A 21,410-nucleotide genomic window follows, 5' to 3' on the forward strand; every position below is an offset into this window, starting at 1 on the left:
AGAGCTGGCATTTTCTGAGGAACATCTTAATTCTTAAAAAATAGAGAACTTCTGTCCTTTGCAAATGGCATATGATACTTGATTTTTTCTACCTCAATATCTGTGTGTCAGCACTGGCCCAGCCATCTTGGCCTTCAGAGGGTAGTGGCAGAGATGTATGAAATCAGTCCATAGCCTTCAGGCTATTGGAGCAGTTCCTAGAGCCCATCATTTCTCATGTTGCGGCATAAATTGACTTCCTCAGTGATTCAGCCATGCTGTTAGGAAATACTTGAGAAGACAACTGTCTGGCACAATTCCCAAAGATTCTAAGACTGGTGGTGGCTAGTAAGCACATGACAATGCAGAAAAAAAGGAAAACTCCTCAGTTATCTTTTCCATCTTCTAAGGTACATGGATATCCATGAATATACCCTCCGTTTGCCAAGTAAAGGACTCTTGTTGGAATCAGAGATTGAGAACTTTCTAAACTCTTTCTAGATGCAGAGGGGATCAAAGAATAAGTGAGAAGAAAGACCAAGGTGCTCACTTTCCTGCATGCCATTTGAGACCCGCAAAGCCTGTTCCACAAAAGGAGTTTACCATATCTACTCTGCCAACCAACTGCTAGTGTGTTCAGATATGCCGTCATCTCTGTATGTTCACCACAGACCTTACGTCATACATTTAGAGATGTCCAGGTTTCCTATTCCAGTCACTGCAGTTTTAGGGAGCATAATCTCTGGTACTCTGGAAAGGGAGCCATCCACTAATGCCTCTTGATGATAGGTTTCCCCCTGTCCCTGGTCTCCTACCTACACCTTTTAGGGTGGCCTTGCTTTGCTCATAGAAAAGTCATAATTTATTTTCAATGTCCTCCAGGCCCCTGGCATACACCTCATCAGGTTGATCCAGTCAAGTAGATCACCCCATGTTCTGTCTTACTTGGTGGGGTATGCTTGAACATCCAGGGTGCTGCCATTGCTTGGCATGATCTCATATGAATACATTCATTTTTTTGACCTCTTCAACCAGTTACTTCTCTCATCTGTGGCATTTGCTTGGGATTTCTTGTTGTCAAGAGTGCATCTAGTTGGCCACTGCACTAGCCACCTATAACCAATGTGGAGTTTAGTCGTAGTGAATTGCACTTAAGGGGCAGTGTTTAATGGGCACTGATGTGGTTACCCTTCCCAGTGTAGGCAGTCAGCTAAACTACAGCATATCTCTGTCTTGCCTAGCAAGCTGTGACTAAGTGGCCTGCTCATATACAAATCTGAGAGAGCAGAATAAAGCTGTCTTGTTTGTATGATCAAAATACATTGACTGTGCAGCATCTTCTGCCTTTCCTGTTGTCTGAGTCCATTAAGATCGTGGCAGACAGATCCTGACTTGTGTCCTGCTCCTTTGCAGTGTGCAGGTGGCAAAAGGAAAGGAGAGATGATTGCGTGGAGGAAAGGGTAGAAGTAAGAGTAACTCAATTTCTTCGTCTAAGGTGCTGCTGCATTAATATAGGACAACTTGATGATCCTGACTCCCTGAAAGAAGAAGAGTTTGTCTATGTGTTCATTGTTTCAGTAGACTGTTTTCACCCTTTCTTGGAGCCACTTCTGCTTGTGGGCTCTTTTTCCATGTAGCTCCTGGTGTACAAAGGTCTTCTATGTATCTGTGATTCAGAAATAATGCATACCTGGTATCCGCTCATCATCTACCTATCCACAGAATCTTGGCTTTTTAGGGCACCTGCCAAAAGTGCTCACACTGTCCCCTTTGCTTGTAAAGAGAGCCTTGCCCCATAACATGAACTGTAAGTCTGAGCTTAGGAAAGTATCTCTACTGGATCCTGGGGACCCTAGATGTCTAACCAGGTCAACTTGAATTGTCTTCCTAGGCAAGGCATGCATAGGTTGGGTAAGGTAACATCTAATCCAAAACAGATAGTTAAAGCAGTTGGAATCCTGGCCTCATTAACTTAGGGGTATTATTACTACCTACTTTAAATAAGTACCAATAAGGAATTTGCAACAAATAAACGACTGTAATATAACAGCCACCCTTGATGTAAGTTGTTTACCTGAATGTCCGTGTATTATAATATATGATATAACAAACTGACTGTTTGGTTTACAATGGTGTATAATCTTTGCCCTTCACACTCCTGGGGGAGAGGATTCAGAAGCCTGCTGAATCCTAGCAGTGGGCCAATATGGAAATACCTGGAGTTACTGTTTACACTGATGGTTACCTAAAACTGATTGAAACTAGATGACCACACATGAGTGGGGGAGAAGGTACATGGTATTTTCTGGTGTGCAGTCATGTTGGAGCTGGTCACTTAAATCCATCCCTGTGTCTGTCATTCAGGCACCTGCATTCTCTGTTCAATGTACACTTAAGTCATTACATCCAGTTCCCAGGGTCAATTCGACACTGTTCTACATAGCAGAATATATCTGATCTTTTTTTCTAGACTAGCATTAAATGACTAGTGGAGAAAGGGAAACAGGGTGCTTATAATGCTACTGCAGCCATTACATCCGCTCTTTCACTTTTCCTGGTAGCTCTGAAAAGGGATCAAATATGTTTCAATTAGGATCCCCTTAATACAACGTCACATAGTCTGAAGGACTGATCCTTCCCACAACTACTCTGCAAGTGCCTAAACAGAGTTTAGAATTAAACTTGAAAGAAGCAGCTGACTTTAATTAATGTGAAAGAAATGTAAAATGGCCATTAACTTTGAGATGTAGAGTGTCATATTAGTATTTGTGATGTTATATAACACATTACAAAACAGGTGCTATGCCTAGAAAAGATTCAAGAATGTAGAAGTAAACTAAAATAAAGAATAGTTTGTATATTGAAAGTGCCCTGTATTTTGGTATAATATTTAATTTGTTTTTTGTAATTTAATTACTTTACTTGCACAGATAAGCCAGAAAATACTATTGCACTCAATAAGTTAAACACTTGACATTTTCATCCCTTAAAATGCAACATTCTAGAAGTCTAGAGATGTTTATTAATTAGTGATTATTAACACCCAGTAAACAACATCATGTCTTGTAAAAACACAATCTTCCTTCACAGCATGGAGCTGAAATCTATTATTCACTGATTCCATATGCTGAAATACACTCAAATGATCACAAATGACCTTAAGCATTAGATAAATGTAAATGAGGAGAGAGTAGAAAATGTGCTTTTGATTGATATCTAAAAGAGCAGGTTTGAAATCTTGACAGGGGATGAAGTCCTATACAAAGTATGTGGCAATATGAAACCTACGGAATGTATCATTCTGAGGAGGGATATACCAGGAAAAGGAGCCCTTCCCAAGAGTATCTGACCTTGAAGATACTTACAGGAGGTGCTCAGAATCTTTAAGGTCTGTGATCAGAAATATTTTCAGAGGGGTTTGTATATATTATCTCTTCAGCAAGCACTTATGAGGATGCACAGGTATCTCCAAACTCTGTATTATTTCACAATTAATGTAAATATTTTCCAGCTATCAATTACACAGGTCTACTGGTGTTATTTCCTTGTCTACATAGGAAATAACACCGGTATAAGCTCAAACAGGAATTCAAGCTACAGGCATTATAACTCTCTTGGTAGACATTCTTATTTTGCTATAAGAGCATGCTCTTTTAGTTTAGTTTTGTCATTTTGGAAGGGGGTCAAGTTATACCATAAAATAAATTTATCACTCTTATTTCTTAGTAGGAGTATCTAGATAGGGAGTTATGACAGCGTAACTATATTGGTTTAACTACACTGATTTATCTGGTAAAACATTCCTATGCAGACAAGCCTTAATTTGGAATGTGTCAAAAATTGGCAACAGTTAGTAGTAGTCAAACCAAGCCAAATTTCAAATTCTCAGCTGCTTTCAACACCCACAATTTCTAATTATATTTTTAATAAGAATATACCATGTGAATTTGTGGTCTCAACGATAAACCTTCCTTGGACTCAGTATGACCAGGATTTTTTTCTTACTTTGTCAACTGTATCATACAAAGAATAGTTTGTATATTGAAAGTGCCCTGTATTTTGGTATAATATTTAATTTGTTTTTTGTAATTTAATTACTTTACTGTATCATAAAGTTGACAAAGAGGTAAGATATCTTGTTGGTGATATCTTTTACTGGACCAAATGCATAGTTGGGATAGACACAGATAAGCTTTTGAGTTCTCTCCTTCTTCAGGTCCCCAGGAGAGAAGCAAACACTACTCTGAGTAGCAGATGGAAGAAAAGCTTGTGTAAAAATCCATAGGTAAATAAAAACAGGACAGAAGAGAAATTACCAGGTGACCAACAGACAAGAGAGATGAAGTAAAACCCTGAAAATGGAAGAATAAGATAGTTTTGGAGGGTCGTTATCACCTATGAAGTACAGAGATAAGCAAGTATAAGGTATAGCATAATGAATCATGAAGTCAATGAAAGCTTGTCTACATTGAGGCCAACCATGCATTTGGTACAATGAAAGATGCGACCCATGCAAATTATTGCTTCTTGCATAGTTCCCAGACCATCTTAACAACATTACTTCAACACTAGCATTGCAACTATATAGCAATGTTGCAGTGACACCAGTACAAACCTTGAAATACTTCAGCTAATCCTCTCCTATATTTCAGTCAGGTAAGTAAATACCATCCACGTTTGACAGTGAGGGAAAGCGATAGCAAAAAGAGAGGTCTTGACCTCACAGTCAAAGAGTTGGCACAATCAAGAACTCAAAATTCCTATAGTAAAGTTTTCAACAGCATCTGGTTTTCTTAGGGATAGGTCCTATAAAACAAAATGTACCTATAAATTCAGTGCTGCACTGCATCTACACAGACCTTCCCCAATGTGGAATCCAAATGTACAGCTGAAAGTCTAAGTTCCCTATACATGCTTTGGTGAGGGATAGGTGCTTCAAAAGGACAATCCAAAAACTTGCATGCAAAGTGAGGAGCTGCCTTGAGCTAACCAACAGGCAACACTAACCAGGGCATATGGCTGAAGTTCAAGCAGCTGGTTCAGGGCAGCAGGCAGATGGCCCTGTCCACTTGGGATCAAGAGCTCAGAATCCTCTCCATTCTTTCAAAGAGCTGAGCAGAGGCCACTTTTTGAAAGCAGCTGTGGAAAACAGTGGCACAGGCGGCCTCTCAAACTGCTGATTTTCAGCCATGCAGCTGGTGAAGGCTCTTGTGACCATGATCTTTTATCATAGCCTTGGATAAGTTATGGTCCTCATCTAAGAGAGGGGAATCCTTGGTTCTGGTCACTACTCCAAGGGCCGCTTGTGCGTTTGAAATTGAATAGCCATTGCGTAAAGCCCAGAAGTAATTCTGGGAGCAAGGGACAAAATTTAGGACTCTCCCTCTCTCTAGGGAGTGCCATAACCACTGGCATAAAGAACCACACTCCTTCTTGCTAATCCTCCATCTGGCCCAATGAATTTGCACTCCTGGCTGCACACTGGGTCATCTGCATCAGGAGGGGTAAAGTGTGGTGGTTAATTCCCTTGGCAAGTGGGAGTTGTGGGTTTGAATCTTGTCTGACTTCCCAGAGTAGGTGTTCTAACTTTTGAGGCAAAAGGTCAGCACTAATGCTGCCCCTAGCTGTGTTTTGTGTTAAACTGTATGCGTGCTCTCAGCATCAAAAACTTACTAGTCATGCTTTGATCCCAACCTAATAAATTGAGAATTTAGGAGGTGATTAGGTGTCTCCTGGCATTGATATAGGGTAACATGTACCCTATTTCCTAATCTTACATCCAACATGGTGGAACATGCTGCCTCTCAAATTGCCAATTTTCACTCACACAATTAACAGCCTCCTTTTAAAGAGAGAACTTCTATATATTAAAAAAATAATAAAAAAGAAGAAAAATGCCATGTCAAATATAGCCAAGATTAATGATATCGTATTCTAAAGTATACAATATAATTAATTGCTAAGAAGTAATTTATTGCTAAAAAGGAATTGGGTTCAAGGATATGTATTTTTCAGTACTTCCAAATTTGGTTTTAGAATTTTTTCCAGAGTTCTCAGCATATATGGAAACACGCACAAATTTATATACAACTTCAGATAGTGGTATTTGAATTTGGGATTAAATAACTGCATTTAATTTCATAAACACCCATCTCTTGAAGAACTGGTTTGACTCACTGACAGTGCATGGTTATCTTCCATGCCGATCAAATTAATAATTCATATTTTGCATTTAGATTAAACGTATATCATACAAACAATCAATTTTAAAAGTATCATACCAGCTCGATACGGTTTGAGCCTTAAATACTCCTTCGTTTTGGTTCCTCCTGATGATGTCACTCACATCTTTAACATACTTGTTAAGGAACATCTATTAAATTAGCATAAAAATAATGATTCATCCAAAGTACATTTTCCAGTTTTAATATCTTCTTAGTTTCTTTTCCCAGCCTTAATCTGAGCCAACACTGAGCCTTTTTAGAAGTAATGAATTTATAGTGTCCTCGAAATATCTGGACCAGCAGTTCATCATTTTACCCATGCTCATTGTCTGCCCTTTATTTAATTTTTCCACCTTTGTGTTTTATTTGAAACAAAGGTTCTTCCATCTATGTATATGAACAGAAAGCTAACATTTTAATAAAAGCAGCATAACTATCTGGCAACTGTGGATATATACCATATTTATTTGAATCTAACAAACCTGAATTTAAGACAACCCCTCACAAATTAGATTCAATACATGAAAAAAATATAAACTTGTTATAATTTTCCAGGTATAGAATGTAATTATTGGGGGGGGTCACCTTTAATTCTTCCCTCCCATCACTACACAGGGGCACACACTGGGGAGGCAGGTGTTGTTGGGAGGTCAAGCAACTTGCCCCTGCCACACTGGCCTCTGCTCCCCACCCCACCAGCCTCTGCTCCTTGTTTCCCCCCAATCCCTCCTGTTCTAGCCTCTGCTTCCCTCTTCCCTGCTCAGCCTCTGCTTTGCACTTGCAGGCTCCATCCCTATTCTAGACTGGGGCATTGAGCACAGTTCCAACCCCACCCACTTAGCAGCTGTGTAGGTTGGATTGAGGCCATGCCCAGTGCCCCAAGGCTGCCGTGTGTACAGAGCCCGTCAACTTGGTGCAAGGGTAAAGCTGGAGAGGAAGAGAGGTGGGCATGGGAGCAGAGGCTACCTGGGGCAGAGGAGGTCAGAAAAGAGAGAAGGGGCTGTAGGGGGGTGATGGTGGGAAGCAGAGGTGGTGGGGTGGTGGGGGGATGTGGGCAGGGACAGGCAGCAGCTTCAGCTTTGGTCCTCACCACTCATAGGCACTGAAGCCCAAGCCACAGCAGCTGCCTGCCCTCCCCCACCACCCTCACAATTCATTCTGAGATGAGGGTCTTTTCCTTCCCTGTTAAATTGGGAGGGGGGACCTCATCTTAACATTGAATTAATATAGTATTATGGATGCAGAACTGTCAACATGGTCTCATAATGCCCTGTTTAGTTTGTGGGGCCCTTTTACAATGACATGGGCCACTAGCTCACTAGTTCCAAGAGCTCATGGTTTTGGCTTCCATTCCTGACCCAGCACGTACACATCAGGTTTACTGCTGTGACTTTCTGTAGGAAATGTAGCATACAGCAGGAATACACTGGCATGTATGCAGTGGAATTTCTGGTTTGATTTCTCTTTCTTGAAAAGTACTTGGAGTTTCTCTCAGGTACAGTTGATCACAGGAGAACAATACATAGCATTCCTTCTTCTGAGGAGCTGAGGGGAGGGATGTCTCTGCTTCATTCTCAGAGCCTTGTTACACTGCAATTTTTGGCAGGGTAATTTCAGGAGCTCTTAACACCTGGCTTGTCTGCACCTTAACACCTGAAACTGGTTTTAAGTGCTCGTTATGCAGCTCAAAGTTGCACCACTCCAGGGCAGGATTATCTCTGATCTGTGTTACTCAGCTCACGTTACACTAAGTTGTAGCCACTCTAAACTATACCTTAGTATAAACACGCCACACGCTCATCCTCCCCTGCTGGCCTGGATGAGGCCCACTGCTCCCCACCCTCCCCTGTAACCTCGATACCCACTCACTGCCCCCTTACCACCCTCCTGCTTACTTGCAGCTGCTTGAACTGTCTGGTCAGGGGAGTAGGTAGGGAAGGGTTAACCTACTTGCACAGCCATGGCCATGGCTGCTCTCTGGGTTGGGCATAGTGTGAAGAGCAGCAGTTTGGCCAGCAGCAAGGTTAACCCTTCCCTGCCTGATCCCCTAGGAGAGAGAGTGCAGGCAGCCATTAGCAGGCAGACAGATCAAGGGGAAATCTGTGGTGGCAGGGAGAGGGGGCATGAGGGACAGAGGGAAAGCCAAAAATGGGAGAGGGTAGCAGATTCTTACCTTTCAGTCCTCCGGGCCCCTGCTGCCCTAGACATGTGACTGCTCCAAACTCAAGCTAGCACTAACACTGATCAACATTTGAGCAGCTCACAGTGTAACCTGTAACAAGACCCTCAGCCTCTTTTTCTCCGGAAGCTCTAAACACAGATTTTGGTGCTCTGTGTCATCACTCATATACTAATCAAAACAAGAAGTAGCACTGATGGGCCTGAAAAGGACCTGTATCCAATTTATTTATAGCAATGAAGACTCTCCAAGACTAAGGACACTTGTAGTCAGCAGTAAAGGGTACTAACAGCAGGTAACTGAGGGAGCATGAGAGGACACACAAAAACACATTTCAGCTTGCATAGATTTCAGTGATTCATATAAAACAGGAATATTGGGACCTGGTCTCCTCCCTAGTAGATACTATTCCCATTCAGAAATAATTAGTCTCTTTCCTTTCTCAGCATAACCACTAAAATTAGCATGGAGAAACCAAACTACTGCAAGGTGCTTAGACAATCCAGGTGTGGACTGGTAAAGAAGTGTACTCATGGAGACAGCTTTTATGAAAAAAATGAACCCATGCTACTAAAGGAGGATTTTGCTGAAGTACAAACAAGTCATTGTGTTCTTACTGCAAATTTCTTGTCTGCAAATGAAATAATTGATGTTTTGTTAATTAAAAATTACCACTATCCTGTATCTCTATATTTGCTTAACTTAAAAAATCACATGATTAACTTACCTAAGAGTATGGCTATTGCACAATTTTTTAGCAAAATCTTCTAAGTTAACAATGTAGAAGAAAAGACCATTGACATTTATTACATGCAACTGAAAATTATAAAAGACTATTTTAAATTGATTTCCCCACCCTCAAGATGCACCTTGTAAAGCATTTCTACCACATCCAATAAAATATCACAATGTACAATATATACCCATGGAGCAGAAGGAGAACATGACTACTCTCATAAGCAAAATATATTATTTTGTTAGTAGAGGTAACACTGTACATAAATTAGTGAGAGTGAAGTAATTTTATGTACTTAATTCAGGAAATCTATTTATAATTTTAGCAAAAATTTTAACACTATATATTCTAAATAATTTATAAACCCATATCTTCAGGCAATAAGGTAACATCTGACCTTTATAACCTGGATTTCCCATGGCTATTGAGAGATCCACACATTCCACTGCATTTCAATTACAATTGTATTGTCTCAGCACATCGTATTACTGATGCTTTCTGGTGGAAGTTAGTTGCCAATTTATAGTGCATGTGAAATGGACTTAAGACATAAAGTAATGAATTATATGGCCATTTTTATTAGAAATGGATCTGACCTGAAAACTTTGATTTTGTTTCGAATCTTTTTTGTGTTGTAGGACATTTTGGAGATTAGAAGTTCTGGACAGGATCCATCAGAAAGAAGTAACGCATCAGCAAAACACAGATCTGGATCTATATTACCCCAAAGTGTGGCGAGATTTCCATTTAAGTGATCCACTTAATCTCTTTAACTGCCTTGTAAAATGCTGAACATCTCCTTTTATAGTGTTGCTATCAAAATAATCAGAATCACTTAAACATATCCAGACAAAATCAGTGATAAGTTGATTGAAGCTGATAACCAAGGAAATCCATCTTTATTTCACTAGTTTATTCCTAGGTATTGCAGCATATGCTACATGATCTATTACTCAGTTTATCTATCATTACCTGTGATAAGCACAATGGTCTGAATCAAGGACAGGGTGACACTTTTTTTTAAATGAAAAATCTTCAGCATTTTAAAATCTTTTGACCCCCTGCATCATAGGATCAGTAATCACTATCAAATATGAATGTTTTATATAAAACTAGTTAATGCTTCACATTAAATGCACAGTGAAGAGAGATTTGAAATTAAAGTTAAAACAAGTAGTTGGTATGTTAAGCAAGTCATGTAATGTTTCAATATACTACCTTCATATTGGCATTTACAACACACGGAGTGATTTCCTTATCTGACAGCCAAAACTAGAATTAAACATTTTGGAAAATAAGATAAATAGTGTAAAAATTAAGGTAAAATCAGATCCTCGAAAGCTTAAGACGTGACAAAGCAAGGCCGTTTGTTACTTTCACTGAATAGTGAAAACAACAACAACAACAATAATTATGATGATGATGATGATGATGATGATGACACAAAGGCAGATTCTCAGATGCAATGCACTATTGCCAGGTCGATTTTCAATTACATTTCACTGATGTATTCATTTGTTTCTTAATGTGCTCATCTTGCCCATTAAGAATAATTAGCAGGCTTGCTTGGTGATTTCCTGGCTTCTGACAGTGATTTTTTCCCCCTTTTTGTTGAAAACCATTTTTAGTTTTTGGAAAGTAATTTTTGGATATTATAGTATGACTGGCATATAATTTAAGTTTCCTAAGAAATTTAAAGGGAAGATGTAAACAGTAATTTTTAAACAAGGTTATTTAATACATAATACCTAAACAATAACGCAGAATACTAGATATTATTTCTGTAGAGCAGAATCCAAAATAGAAAACACTATTTTAGCTATTTTCAGGTGATTCATTTGACAAAACTATTAAAACAGGTGAATAAAAAAGTAAAAGTTAGTAGAAATTAATCATTACTTCTATTATTTTGGACATTTTGGGACAGATTCTATTCTCATTTGTAGCAACAGAAGGCCCCTGATTTCAGTGAGGTCAGTATGGCTGTAACAGATCTAAAATTGTATTATAGCTAGGAAAGAATGCAAAAGGAAAATTACCATAAGACAGATCATAAAACTATCAGTGAAGTCCATAAAATACATAAAATACAACATAAATTTTATTGCACACTTTTAAGAATGCATTCCACCTACACTGTGAAGTTTTTAGTGTACTGCACTTTGGCATCCTGCTATATTAAACCCATTGTAAAATGTAGCACAATAAAAGCACTTTGAATCCTGAGTTTCAGAGTACCAAATGTTAAGAAAAAAAAAGAAAGAAATTCTTATGGCAGTCTTTCATCAGTCACTTCTCTGAAAGACTAATACACTGAATACAGACTATGACTTCTTATATGATTTTAGAAAATGTGAAATATTTCCTAAATAAATTATGGAAACATAAGCGACTTAATTGGGTGATGTTAATCGTTCTCTTTTTGAGGAACAAAACCACTTTAATTGTTTAATACAATGGATGAATAATTTTAGCACATATTAGTTCATACCCGAGTTAGAAGAACTTTGGCAATTTGGTAAAAGTTTAGATGTGTTCATTTAATCTCTGAAACAAGGTATTTACCAACTTGATGATTACTATAACCACATGAAACTGTGTGTGGGGAAAGGGACATTTTTGTTAAACAAACATTCTTTATCAAACATCAGCTTATTTTGCTATTTTGATTTTGTACATCTCCTACCCCTGCTGCCCACTGTAGGAAGAGGGGAGGTTATTTTTGTAAATATCCCCCCCACAATGTCATATGAATATAATTGATATAGTCTAGTATGTTACATTAAACTCCACCAAATAATGCAATACTGAAGCATTAAACTCATTCATAAAGTCATATTAGTCATGACTTAAATCTGTGTCTTTTAGCGATTCATGGGGCTTTTTTCAAGTCTGAAGTATATGATTTGTGATTGGGTACTTTTCTCCATGAAATTGTTAAAGTATTTTAGGCAATTACAGCTGGCAGTGTTACCTCTAAGAATATAAGTGGGCTGTGAACTAATATTCTTGCAGTACTATGTCTCTTGTTTTAACAGTTTTATATAATTTCACTTTTCACATTTTAAATAAAAGCCACAACAAAGGTTAACGTAATGAAAAAGCAAGTACACAATATGCTTGTATTCACATATATATATATATAAATCATAAATCAAAATAATTCTGATGCTACAATAGTCAAAATTGAACAAGTAGTCTGCCGTAAAATGCAAATTTAAAAATTACTAAGGAAGAAAGGTAAACATATAACTTCTTCCATTTTTTCTCTCAATTTCCAACAGCTACTAATAGTCACTAAAAATATCAGTTCTTGTGCTATTGTAGATATTTACTGCCATAAATTATGTTCACTCACCCTCTTGCTTAACCAAATACATTTAATTTTCAGAACTGTGTGTACACATTCATATGGCATAACAACAATTTATTCTAACATAATATCAGAAATAAAATAAAACAGAACAAGGAAGAGACTAGTTTTATACCCCAATGTTAGGAGAAATAATTCAAAACTGATAATGATTAAATACAATAAATGGATAATTTATAGGCAGGTGTAAGTTAAAAGTAATCACAGTACCAGGCATTTAATAATATACACTGTGAGCATTAGGAAGTACATGTGTATTGTGTATAATATAATATAAAAGATTAATATCTGAAGGCAGACTTGGTATAAAAAAGATCTAGTTTCACTAGTACAAAGAATAAATGTCAAGGGGGAGTTAATTATTTGGTTTGCTGATGTGCTTCCTCTAACATACAACATATAAAAATGGAATCTCTCAGCACTTAACCATTAGCCAAATATTTATCACTGTACCTTGCTGCTTTCTTGTAACCAACATATACTTTTTTAATCCAAGAAGAAAGTATGGAATTTATTACAGGGAAAATTGTAGCTCTGTTCAAGAAATTCTATATCTTTCCATTTTTTAATTACTTATGGAGGAGACTTTTTTTAATATACCCCATGCTGTCTTTCTTTATATCAATTGTTACTCAGCCAGTAAAAAAGGAATGAGCACAACAAACCAGTTTTCTATCTGAATAAGGATACTTTTGATGGCCTTTTCATTTCCATCAGTTAACAGAACTTCTTTGACATCTGCAGAAATAGCAACCTGAAAAAAAGAGCACAGCAAACAATGAGCAAATATGCTTGTCTGTGTGGAAGTGAAGACAGGAGTGACAAGCCTTCAGTATCATGCTTCCTCACCTATTTCTCTGTAACAATCTTCAATCTTTTTTCATTTTATGTCTGCATTATTTTAATCATTCAATCAAATCAGTCAATACTTTTATCATTCCATTTGCGGGAGCCTCTATCTTGCTATCATTCTGTTCCGTAATTGCATTGTGACAGCGGATGATGGTATTCTGAGAGGCTTTCATTTGCGGGCTTCTGTTTATCTAGTAGAGCCATCATACAAGGCTGTCACTCTGCCTTTCAGCTTGCTTCTGTCTGACTGCCTGATGCCCTTCATATAACTTTGCATTGCAGGCAGATGGCTTTGTAAGGGTAATTTTTTTGTGAGCTTTGACATGCTCGCACATTGGGCTGTAACCTCGACACATTGTATAAGAGCGACAGGTTTGTCAAATGCCAATCAGTGTAACAATATGCTTTTATTTGTAGAGACATAAAAACTTGTCTAATGCACTGCACTGCTACATAATATCTCCTGAATACATGACTCAGAACCCAGAGAATGGTGAACGACGCTCCTGAATGGCCAATCTAATTCAAAAGAATCTAATTACCGAGAGCTCTGGATCATGTTTGTTGGTGTAATAATGCAGGCAAAACATTAGCAGCTATATCATGGTGCTCCAACTGTGATTCGCCAGGCTATTCCTGTATCTTAGCAAATGGGACTGTAATCTGAAAAAAAAAATGCTTCAGCTATGGCAATGAAAGACAGACCGTACGTGGCCTGGAATGTCACAACAAGAGATATTGACTACACTGAGGTAAAATGTTTCTGCTCATCGAGGCAACCATAAAATCAATATGATACGAAAGCAAGTCAATCTAGAAGGTCTCTCAAGACTCTGCAGCTTGACCGCAGCTGATGCTGTTGACAGTTCTCTGACCCAGCAGTTGGAGGCACTGGAACATTTTTTCTTTTGTTCCTCTCTCTGAATGGGATTGGAATTGAGAAAAGACCTACCATGAGCCCAGCCAAGCATGTCATGCCACCCCCTAGCTCACACACAGCAAGGTCCCTGAAAGAGAGAAAGGAAATGGTAGAACCCATACAAATTAGATGAAAATGGTCAGAAAGACATATATGTTACAAGAACAAATTGCCATCTGCAGTAAGAACTGAGCTACCAGGAAGTTGTAGAGACATGACTAGGCTACCTCATGTCGTTTTGCGTTTTAAAAATAATTATGAAATAGAAAAGTCACAAAGCAGGCAAATCAGTGGGGGTTCCCTCATTAGTGTTCAGTGCAACATTACCACCGCTGAGCTGAAAAATCTGAGAAGGTTCCCTTTTTTCCCCTTGACAATGGCGCTGTCTTTTAGAACTAAACTAGCTAGAGTAGCGAAAGATAATTGTTAGGAAAGGATAACAATGTTAATCCACATTTATTCTTGCAAAAACAGTTAAAGAAGTAAATGGAGAAATTAATATTATTTATGCATCTGTCCACACAGTTGTATCTATACTTTATATATTAAGAAATTAAAATACATTTTAGAACAAGCTGCATGCCTTACACAAAATAATTACATAGGAAGCATTCAGTTCCCTCAATTAGCACTTAAAATTGTGAGTGACCTACAAACAATATAGCAGTGCTGTTATAAACAACACTGTAACAACATATAGTTAAACCATTGAAAACTAAGGTAAGGTAATGTCAAGAGTCTATTCTCAATACAGAAAGGAACAGAACTCAGCATTAAGGTTGAATGTCTAATCCGACATGCTGTTCTTAACTTAGCCTATTGTGCATAGGTGTTAATAACACACGTGTTATCCATGTATAGGAAATGTACTTTGTGTAGATAGTCTGCATAATGGGAATGGTGTAGGTGGAGCCATCGAAAAAAGGCTTGCATTGGGGCCATCTCCAATTCCATGGCATGTTCCAGCTTCAATAAGGGATAGGGAGGTGACCCTGCATTAGCCAGCAGTGAAGGCAGTAATGATTACAGCAGACAGAAAACTTTCCATGGAAATGTTTTTGACAGATTTTACTTGACTAAACAGAAATTGAGGTGGGAAAAAAAATTAAAAATTGAAAACTCAACCTGTTTTGCAAACACATTAAAGTAATTTCCAATTATGTTTTTTCCAGGAAAACATTTTTCACAGACAGCCATGTAAGCACTGTTTAAAAAATAAGTCCACTACCCCAGCAGAGTTTTATGGGCTAGGCTGTATCTTCATAATCTGCCACTCAATCTGGGGATGGGATGGATTTCTCTCAAACATTGTGCACTTTACTAGCAAAAAGTCTACTAATCTAGATTTATGAGAGAGCAGTAAATATCATCCTTTTATGGACTGGCATAATTTGGAGCCAAAGAAAAGCCCAAACGTAATTAAGGAAATTAAAGAAATTTAGAAATTTGCAACTTAAATTCTGAATTTCTTTGCACCTTGTGATTTAAATAAATTCCTCATTGTTATTTTGTCAGTTTTTTTCTCTGTTTTTCTTTAGGTTTTGGCTTTTCTAAATGGTACAGGTATGGTGTTTAACAAAAACACTTATAATCTACATTTTGCATTTAATAAGTATTTATTCCTTTATAGCAATTACAAGCCAGGCAGTAAATATAGCAAGCACTCAGGGTTTTTTTAAAGTGTATTATGGAACCAATCATGCAAATACATAATATATGTACACACATATATATGAGAGCACTTATTCAAACATGCATGATAAGCATTAACAGCTCTTTTGGAATCATACCAGTCTATTGAGCAAATACGTATTTGGTGACTTTCACAAAATGAAAACTAAAATTTGAAAAAATGTAGGTACTCAGAGTTGATTATTTAGGAGGCCTAATCCTATCAAGTGATGACTAAGTAAAATGCCATTGGCTTTAACGGAATAGTTGGGTTTTCAGATTCTGTAGGCCCAGAATTTAGGACTTGTATAGAAAGTATTTTGGAAAAAATGGAACAGAATGATCTATGATGCACACCCACAGTAGCACCTCTTAGTAGCAGCCACAGTAGCAGCTGTGGGGAACTCGGGGCACCAAACCAAACCAAATTGCTGGGTTGAGCATTGGGTATATATCTGTGGGGAGAAAGGGTCAGAGGAAGCCTCCAAATGACACTGGAAATAAAATTTAAGAAGTTCCAGTCTCTACCTGCAGAAGCAAGCTGGAGCTCCTTATAAAGTCAGGAGTCAATGGCTGGTGAATCTGAGCAGTGGCAGATCTGTTTGCTTCAGCCTGCCTCCATGCTATGTTCAGAAAGTTGTTCATAATTGTGTAGGCAGCTCATGTTCACAGGGGGATGAAGGGAAACTTCTATAGCCCAAATCCTTCTCCCTCACTCAGAACAATAGAACCATAGGTGTCCTACTGACTACAGGGCCCTGGGCACCCACAGAGAAGGGAAAGGGATATATAGCTTTATTTATTTTTTATGTACGCCTGCAGCATGCTTGGCTTGGCTTGTTGCAGAAAGGTTAAAAAATGCATACATAAAAATGTAGAATGCTTCAAAATGCTAACAGAGCATTACAAGTAGGTGTACAAATACACCCATCGCCATATAACACGAATGGGATGTACCTTATCAGATATTATTTTGCTTGCTTTCACAATAGATGTCAGTTTAAAGAATGTCTTTTATTTTTCCTGACCTTCACAATCAGTACTGATCGATCGGAGCTTCACTTTTGTTTCCCAAAAATCAAAGTGAAATAAAATGCCTTGAGTGGAAATCAAAAGTCTTTGACATATAGCAAAAAGCTTGCTGTGCATTATTAGTACCCAAAGGCAGCTCAAAATTCTTTGTTAAAAGCAACATGCTTTCACCTTGAACATTTTAAATTTAATCTGAAAACTTAAATCATAGCAATCTTTACCATGCAGATACAATAAAACTAACAGATTGGAATTGTATCTTTTGTGTTCAGCTCTGTACCTGAACATTTGATTGTGCTTCAGGCAATAGTAAGCTAGCACCTCTTCAGAAGGCCAGATACCTATAAAACAAAGATATTTGCTTTTTAGAATAGATTTTTTTCCCTCTGAAAGGTGTTGTTAATATTTATTTACTGTTTCAATATCTCTACTGAACAGTAGTTTGCTGGATTTTTTAAATTTCTGAAATAGACTGCAATGCCAGAGAATACATTAAAGAACAATGGCAGTATTTCTCAGACACTCAGCAACAGATACATGGACTTCAGCAAGATTACGCCTCACCACCCTACTTTTTAAAGAGTCAGACACTGCCATTAAGACTTTAACACTAAGAACAATCAAATTACAAGAATCATCTATTTTATACCATACACTTATATTTGCAACCTCAGTAACTACTGATAGACATCAGATTCAACAGAAAATAACTTCATATTAAATGATGTTCAGCTATGAAACTCCTAATGGATTTGTGACTAAATAATATTTGTAAGTATTTTATCTCCTTGGTTGGTGGTCATGAGAGTAGTTCTGTGTAAACATCCATAAGACAGAATTTGGACTGATGTACAGCTCACTGGATAGCTCCATGATTTGTTAAGACAGGACCTTGGCTTTAAAAGGAGCTTGTGCCTGTTTAGGTCAACTTGGTCCTTCAATGCTTCTGAAAGTTTCTGACAGTTAAACTGAATTCTTACATAGTCTGCTTTGTAGAATTCAGACAGTTGGGGGTTTTTAGAAAGTCTGTTTTACTATGCATTAATAGTATCATAGAACATTTCATGAAAGCAGGTTTGTTTCACAGCATACTTAACCAAAATCTTCCTTCCTATTAATCACTGCACAGCTTGATTGTTACTCTAAAGAGGGTATTTCCTGTTTCAGTCCATCCAACTCCTGGCCTCACCCACCAAAAGCTGAGGCTATCTGCATATAAGGGCAAAGGTGCTGCTCTGTTTTCATTCAATCCTTCCTCAAATAAAACTCATAGCAAAGACAAATAAGCCAAATCCTGAGCACCTATGAAAATTTTGCTTAAGTAGAAAACAACTAAAAGCCAAGAAGGATTTCAGGATTTGGCTCACAATGAGTACACCATTTTAGTTGACAGGAATTATATTAATCAAGGGTACTGCGTTTATACCCAACACATATATTCAAAGATCATTTTTATTTGTATATTTCACTATAACTTGGATTACTAGATCTCTGCAAATTGACTATTTTTTAAATATGTCAGGGACTGAACTTAAATATTCATACATTAACCAGTCCTCAGTGATACAAATACTCAAGAGCCTACAGCATTTTATCTATCAGCATTGAAATATGTTAAAATGACAGATTTTGCAATCAATATATAACCCAGTATTATACTAGCATATGATACGAGCAATGGTTAAGCTTGCATTTGACTGGTAGATATTCATGCCATAAAAGTGGTTGTTAATGGTTAGTGAAGATGCTAATTTAGAACCATTTGTAATAATAAATGACATTAAAAAAAAAAAACTTCTATAGCAAAACCTTCCATTCAAATGAGTCTTAAAAACACTTGTATTTATGGCAGAGGGCCTTGACCATCTGGGTTTCTGGCTTATCCTCAAAAAAGCTCAAATGTATCTCACTTGAGCGTGGCTTTAACTAACAGAACAGTTTGAATGGAGTCATAAAGTATTCACCAAATCCTTTTGTCATGGCACTAGTTACCTCTTCTGCTCTCTTACAGTGTTAATACCCAGCTCCCTCATGGAACCAGTCACATGTACATGACTTACCCCATCACTCTGAGGAAAAAGCATATTCTGAACAACAATGCTACTCTTTAACCAGATGCACTGGAACACAAACACTAAACCTCTCCCTCCGCCTTACAGTTGTGTCACCTCAATACTGATGCAAAGTGCCATGTGCAAAAGAAGCAGAAATCAGGTCTCTCACAAGCCAGGTCTCAAGGTGTAAGCACACACTACTATAAACTAAGCCACGAAACCAGCAGCAAGAATACTTTTGTTAATTGTAGTAAAAGGAAAAGCTTCTCTTGCTTGAACAGGTAGGTAAGCTTCTTTGACTACTTTCAGAACAGGGATAACCTTAAAGATCCATGTGGAGGAGTTTGCATTCTGCCTACAACCCCTTCATTTTGACCTACTTTTTTCAACACTGCGACCTACATTACTATAAAATAGTTCATTTCTGTTAAAGAAACAAATGCTCAGTGCAGCTACAATAAAACCAAAAGTCCCATTCATTTTTAACATCTAACATTAACTCTTCAAAGAAAACTACCATTTCTCATCTTTAGTCTGTGAACACACACATGTATGCAAGCGTACCTCACTGAAAATTTTATAAAGACTTCTATGATATTTAGTATAAAAATAACCAAAACAGGCCTCTCATTTTTGCATACGTAAGATTGGATAGACATTTATTTGGCTGTGCAACTAGTATGGGCCATACTCTGACATGGTTAGGACCTTTGAAGATACAATAATAATTGTACAACTTCTGAACAAAATTGGATGGCAGGCAAAATTAGGCAACAGTCGAAACAAATTTGGACAAAACTCTGCACTTTGGATTCACAAAACAAACATCTTGAAAACTTCAGTGTAAATGATCAAAGGCATTTCAGCAGATACTGTGCTGGAAGATTTCAGAATACGTAATGAAACAAACAGGAGAATGAAGGCTATGTTGGAAATCCCATGAGGTAGAGCCATAAAGATGTATTTATACTTGTGTGGTTGTACAGTACCCAGTGAGAGGTGGGAGAGACCCGGGGTTGCTGACAGGTAAAACGTCTCCCAGAATTCTGAAAGAATATATGTGCCACATCATCCTTTGCGCACTTACAACACCCCACTGCTCACCAACCTGGGATAGGGGATCTACTGCCCTCCCCTCTGGTCCTTTTACAGTGATTACTGCAGAATTTCACAACATTGTCAGCATACTATCTCTAGGTGTTGAAAAAATGCTTGTTTTCTGCTGGAGTGGTACAAGAGACCTTAACTACTAGATTGGGCTGGTGGTGATGCAGGGAGTACTCTTTATTTACTGTATGTCAACAGCACTCAGCATTGTATCACCATATCTGAGCACCTCACAAACAATAATGGATTTAACCTCACAAGAAACCCATGAGATCATGAAATACTATTATCCTGGTTTTACAGATGGAGAATTGAGCCACAGGGAGATTAAGTTACTTGCTCAAGGTCACAGAGTACATTTGTGAGAAAAGTACAAATAAAATTCAGATCTCCCGATTCCCAGTTTTGTGCCTGAACCAAAGAGGCTCCTTATTATCCTATAGAAAAGAGCATCAAAAGTACATATGATACCACTGAGGATGTTTAAATTAAGTTGCTTTTGTCACAGTGCCCATGGCCAAGTCACTGTACCATAATGACAATGAATTACTTCAGTTCTGTGTAATTCTGTGAATTACTTCTGTGTCAAGCAGCTATGGAGCATCAGGTCTTTTAAGCAGCCTTACTGATATCAGGCCTAAACAACATTTGGAAAGTCTAAACAGGATACTTTGCAAATGACCCTCATTATGAAGGACATTATTTTCAGACCAAAACAATTTTCACTCAGTTACCAGCATTAAATATATTGAGTCAGAAAAGGGTGGTTACAGAAAAGTTTCCATTGTCAATGAATTCCTTAACATTTTTAAAATAAATTTCTTTGGGTCCTTTTACTGGGTCTTCATTTTGCTCTTAACCATGTATTTTAAAAATTAGTGTCACCCAGTTGAAAGCTCACAGACTCAGAACTGTTACAGTTTCTCCAAAAGAGTAACATCTTTTGAGAAGATTCTCAGGGCATGGACACACATAATGCTTAGAATGGCTTAAATATGGTTTAAACCTGAAGCAGACAGACATCCAAGCCTGTTAAACCAGTTTAAAGCCACCTGGAATGGTTCAAAAGTATACCCAGAAAACTTGAGTTCTATTTTGAACTGTTTCACTGTGAACCAGGTCAGTATAGACACCAAGTGTTCTGCAACACGGGTCTGTCCTGGCATGTCCTTTAGGCATCAAACACTGCATCACTCATTGCCTCCATGTACCCAATGGCTGCAACTGGCCTCCCTGGTATACAGCCAGAACTCTACTGACCACTTTTTTCCCTCTTTGGTTAGC

General features: G+C 37.9%; 1 protein-coding gene across 1 annotated transcript in view; it reads right to left on the minus strand.

Annotated features, from left to right (window-relative positions):
- The window catches only part of CAMKMT (calmodulin-lysine N-methyltransferase), a 383,612-nt gene that overhangs the window by 49,928 nt on the left and 312,274 nt on the right, over positions 1-21,410 (minus strand). The window contains exons 5-8 of the mRNA XM_019549368.1: positions 17,246-17,306; positions 14,296-14,350; positions 13,182-13,245; positions 6,261-6,327 (exon numbers count right to left, since the gene is read on the minus strand). Coding sequence (XP_019404913.1) covers positions 6,261-6,327; positions 13,182-13,245; positions 14,296-14,350; positions 17,246-17,306 — 247 coding nt within the window. The remainder of the gene's footprint in view (positions 1-6,260; positions 6,328-13,181; positions 13,246-14,295; positions 14,351-17,245; positions 17,307-21,410) is intronic.

This window comes from Crocodylus porosus, unplaced genomic scaffold (genome assembly GCF_001723895.1).
Source record: "Crocodylus porosus isolate Cpor-Errol unplaced genomic scaffold, CroPor_comp1, whole genome shotgun sequence".
Classification (NCBI taxonomy): Eukaryota; Metazoa; Chordata; order Crocodylia; family Crocodylidae; genus Crocodylus; species Crocodylus porosus.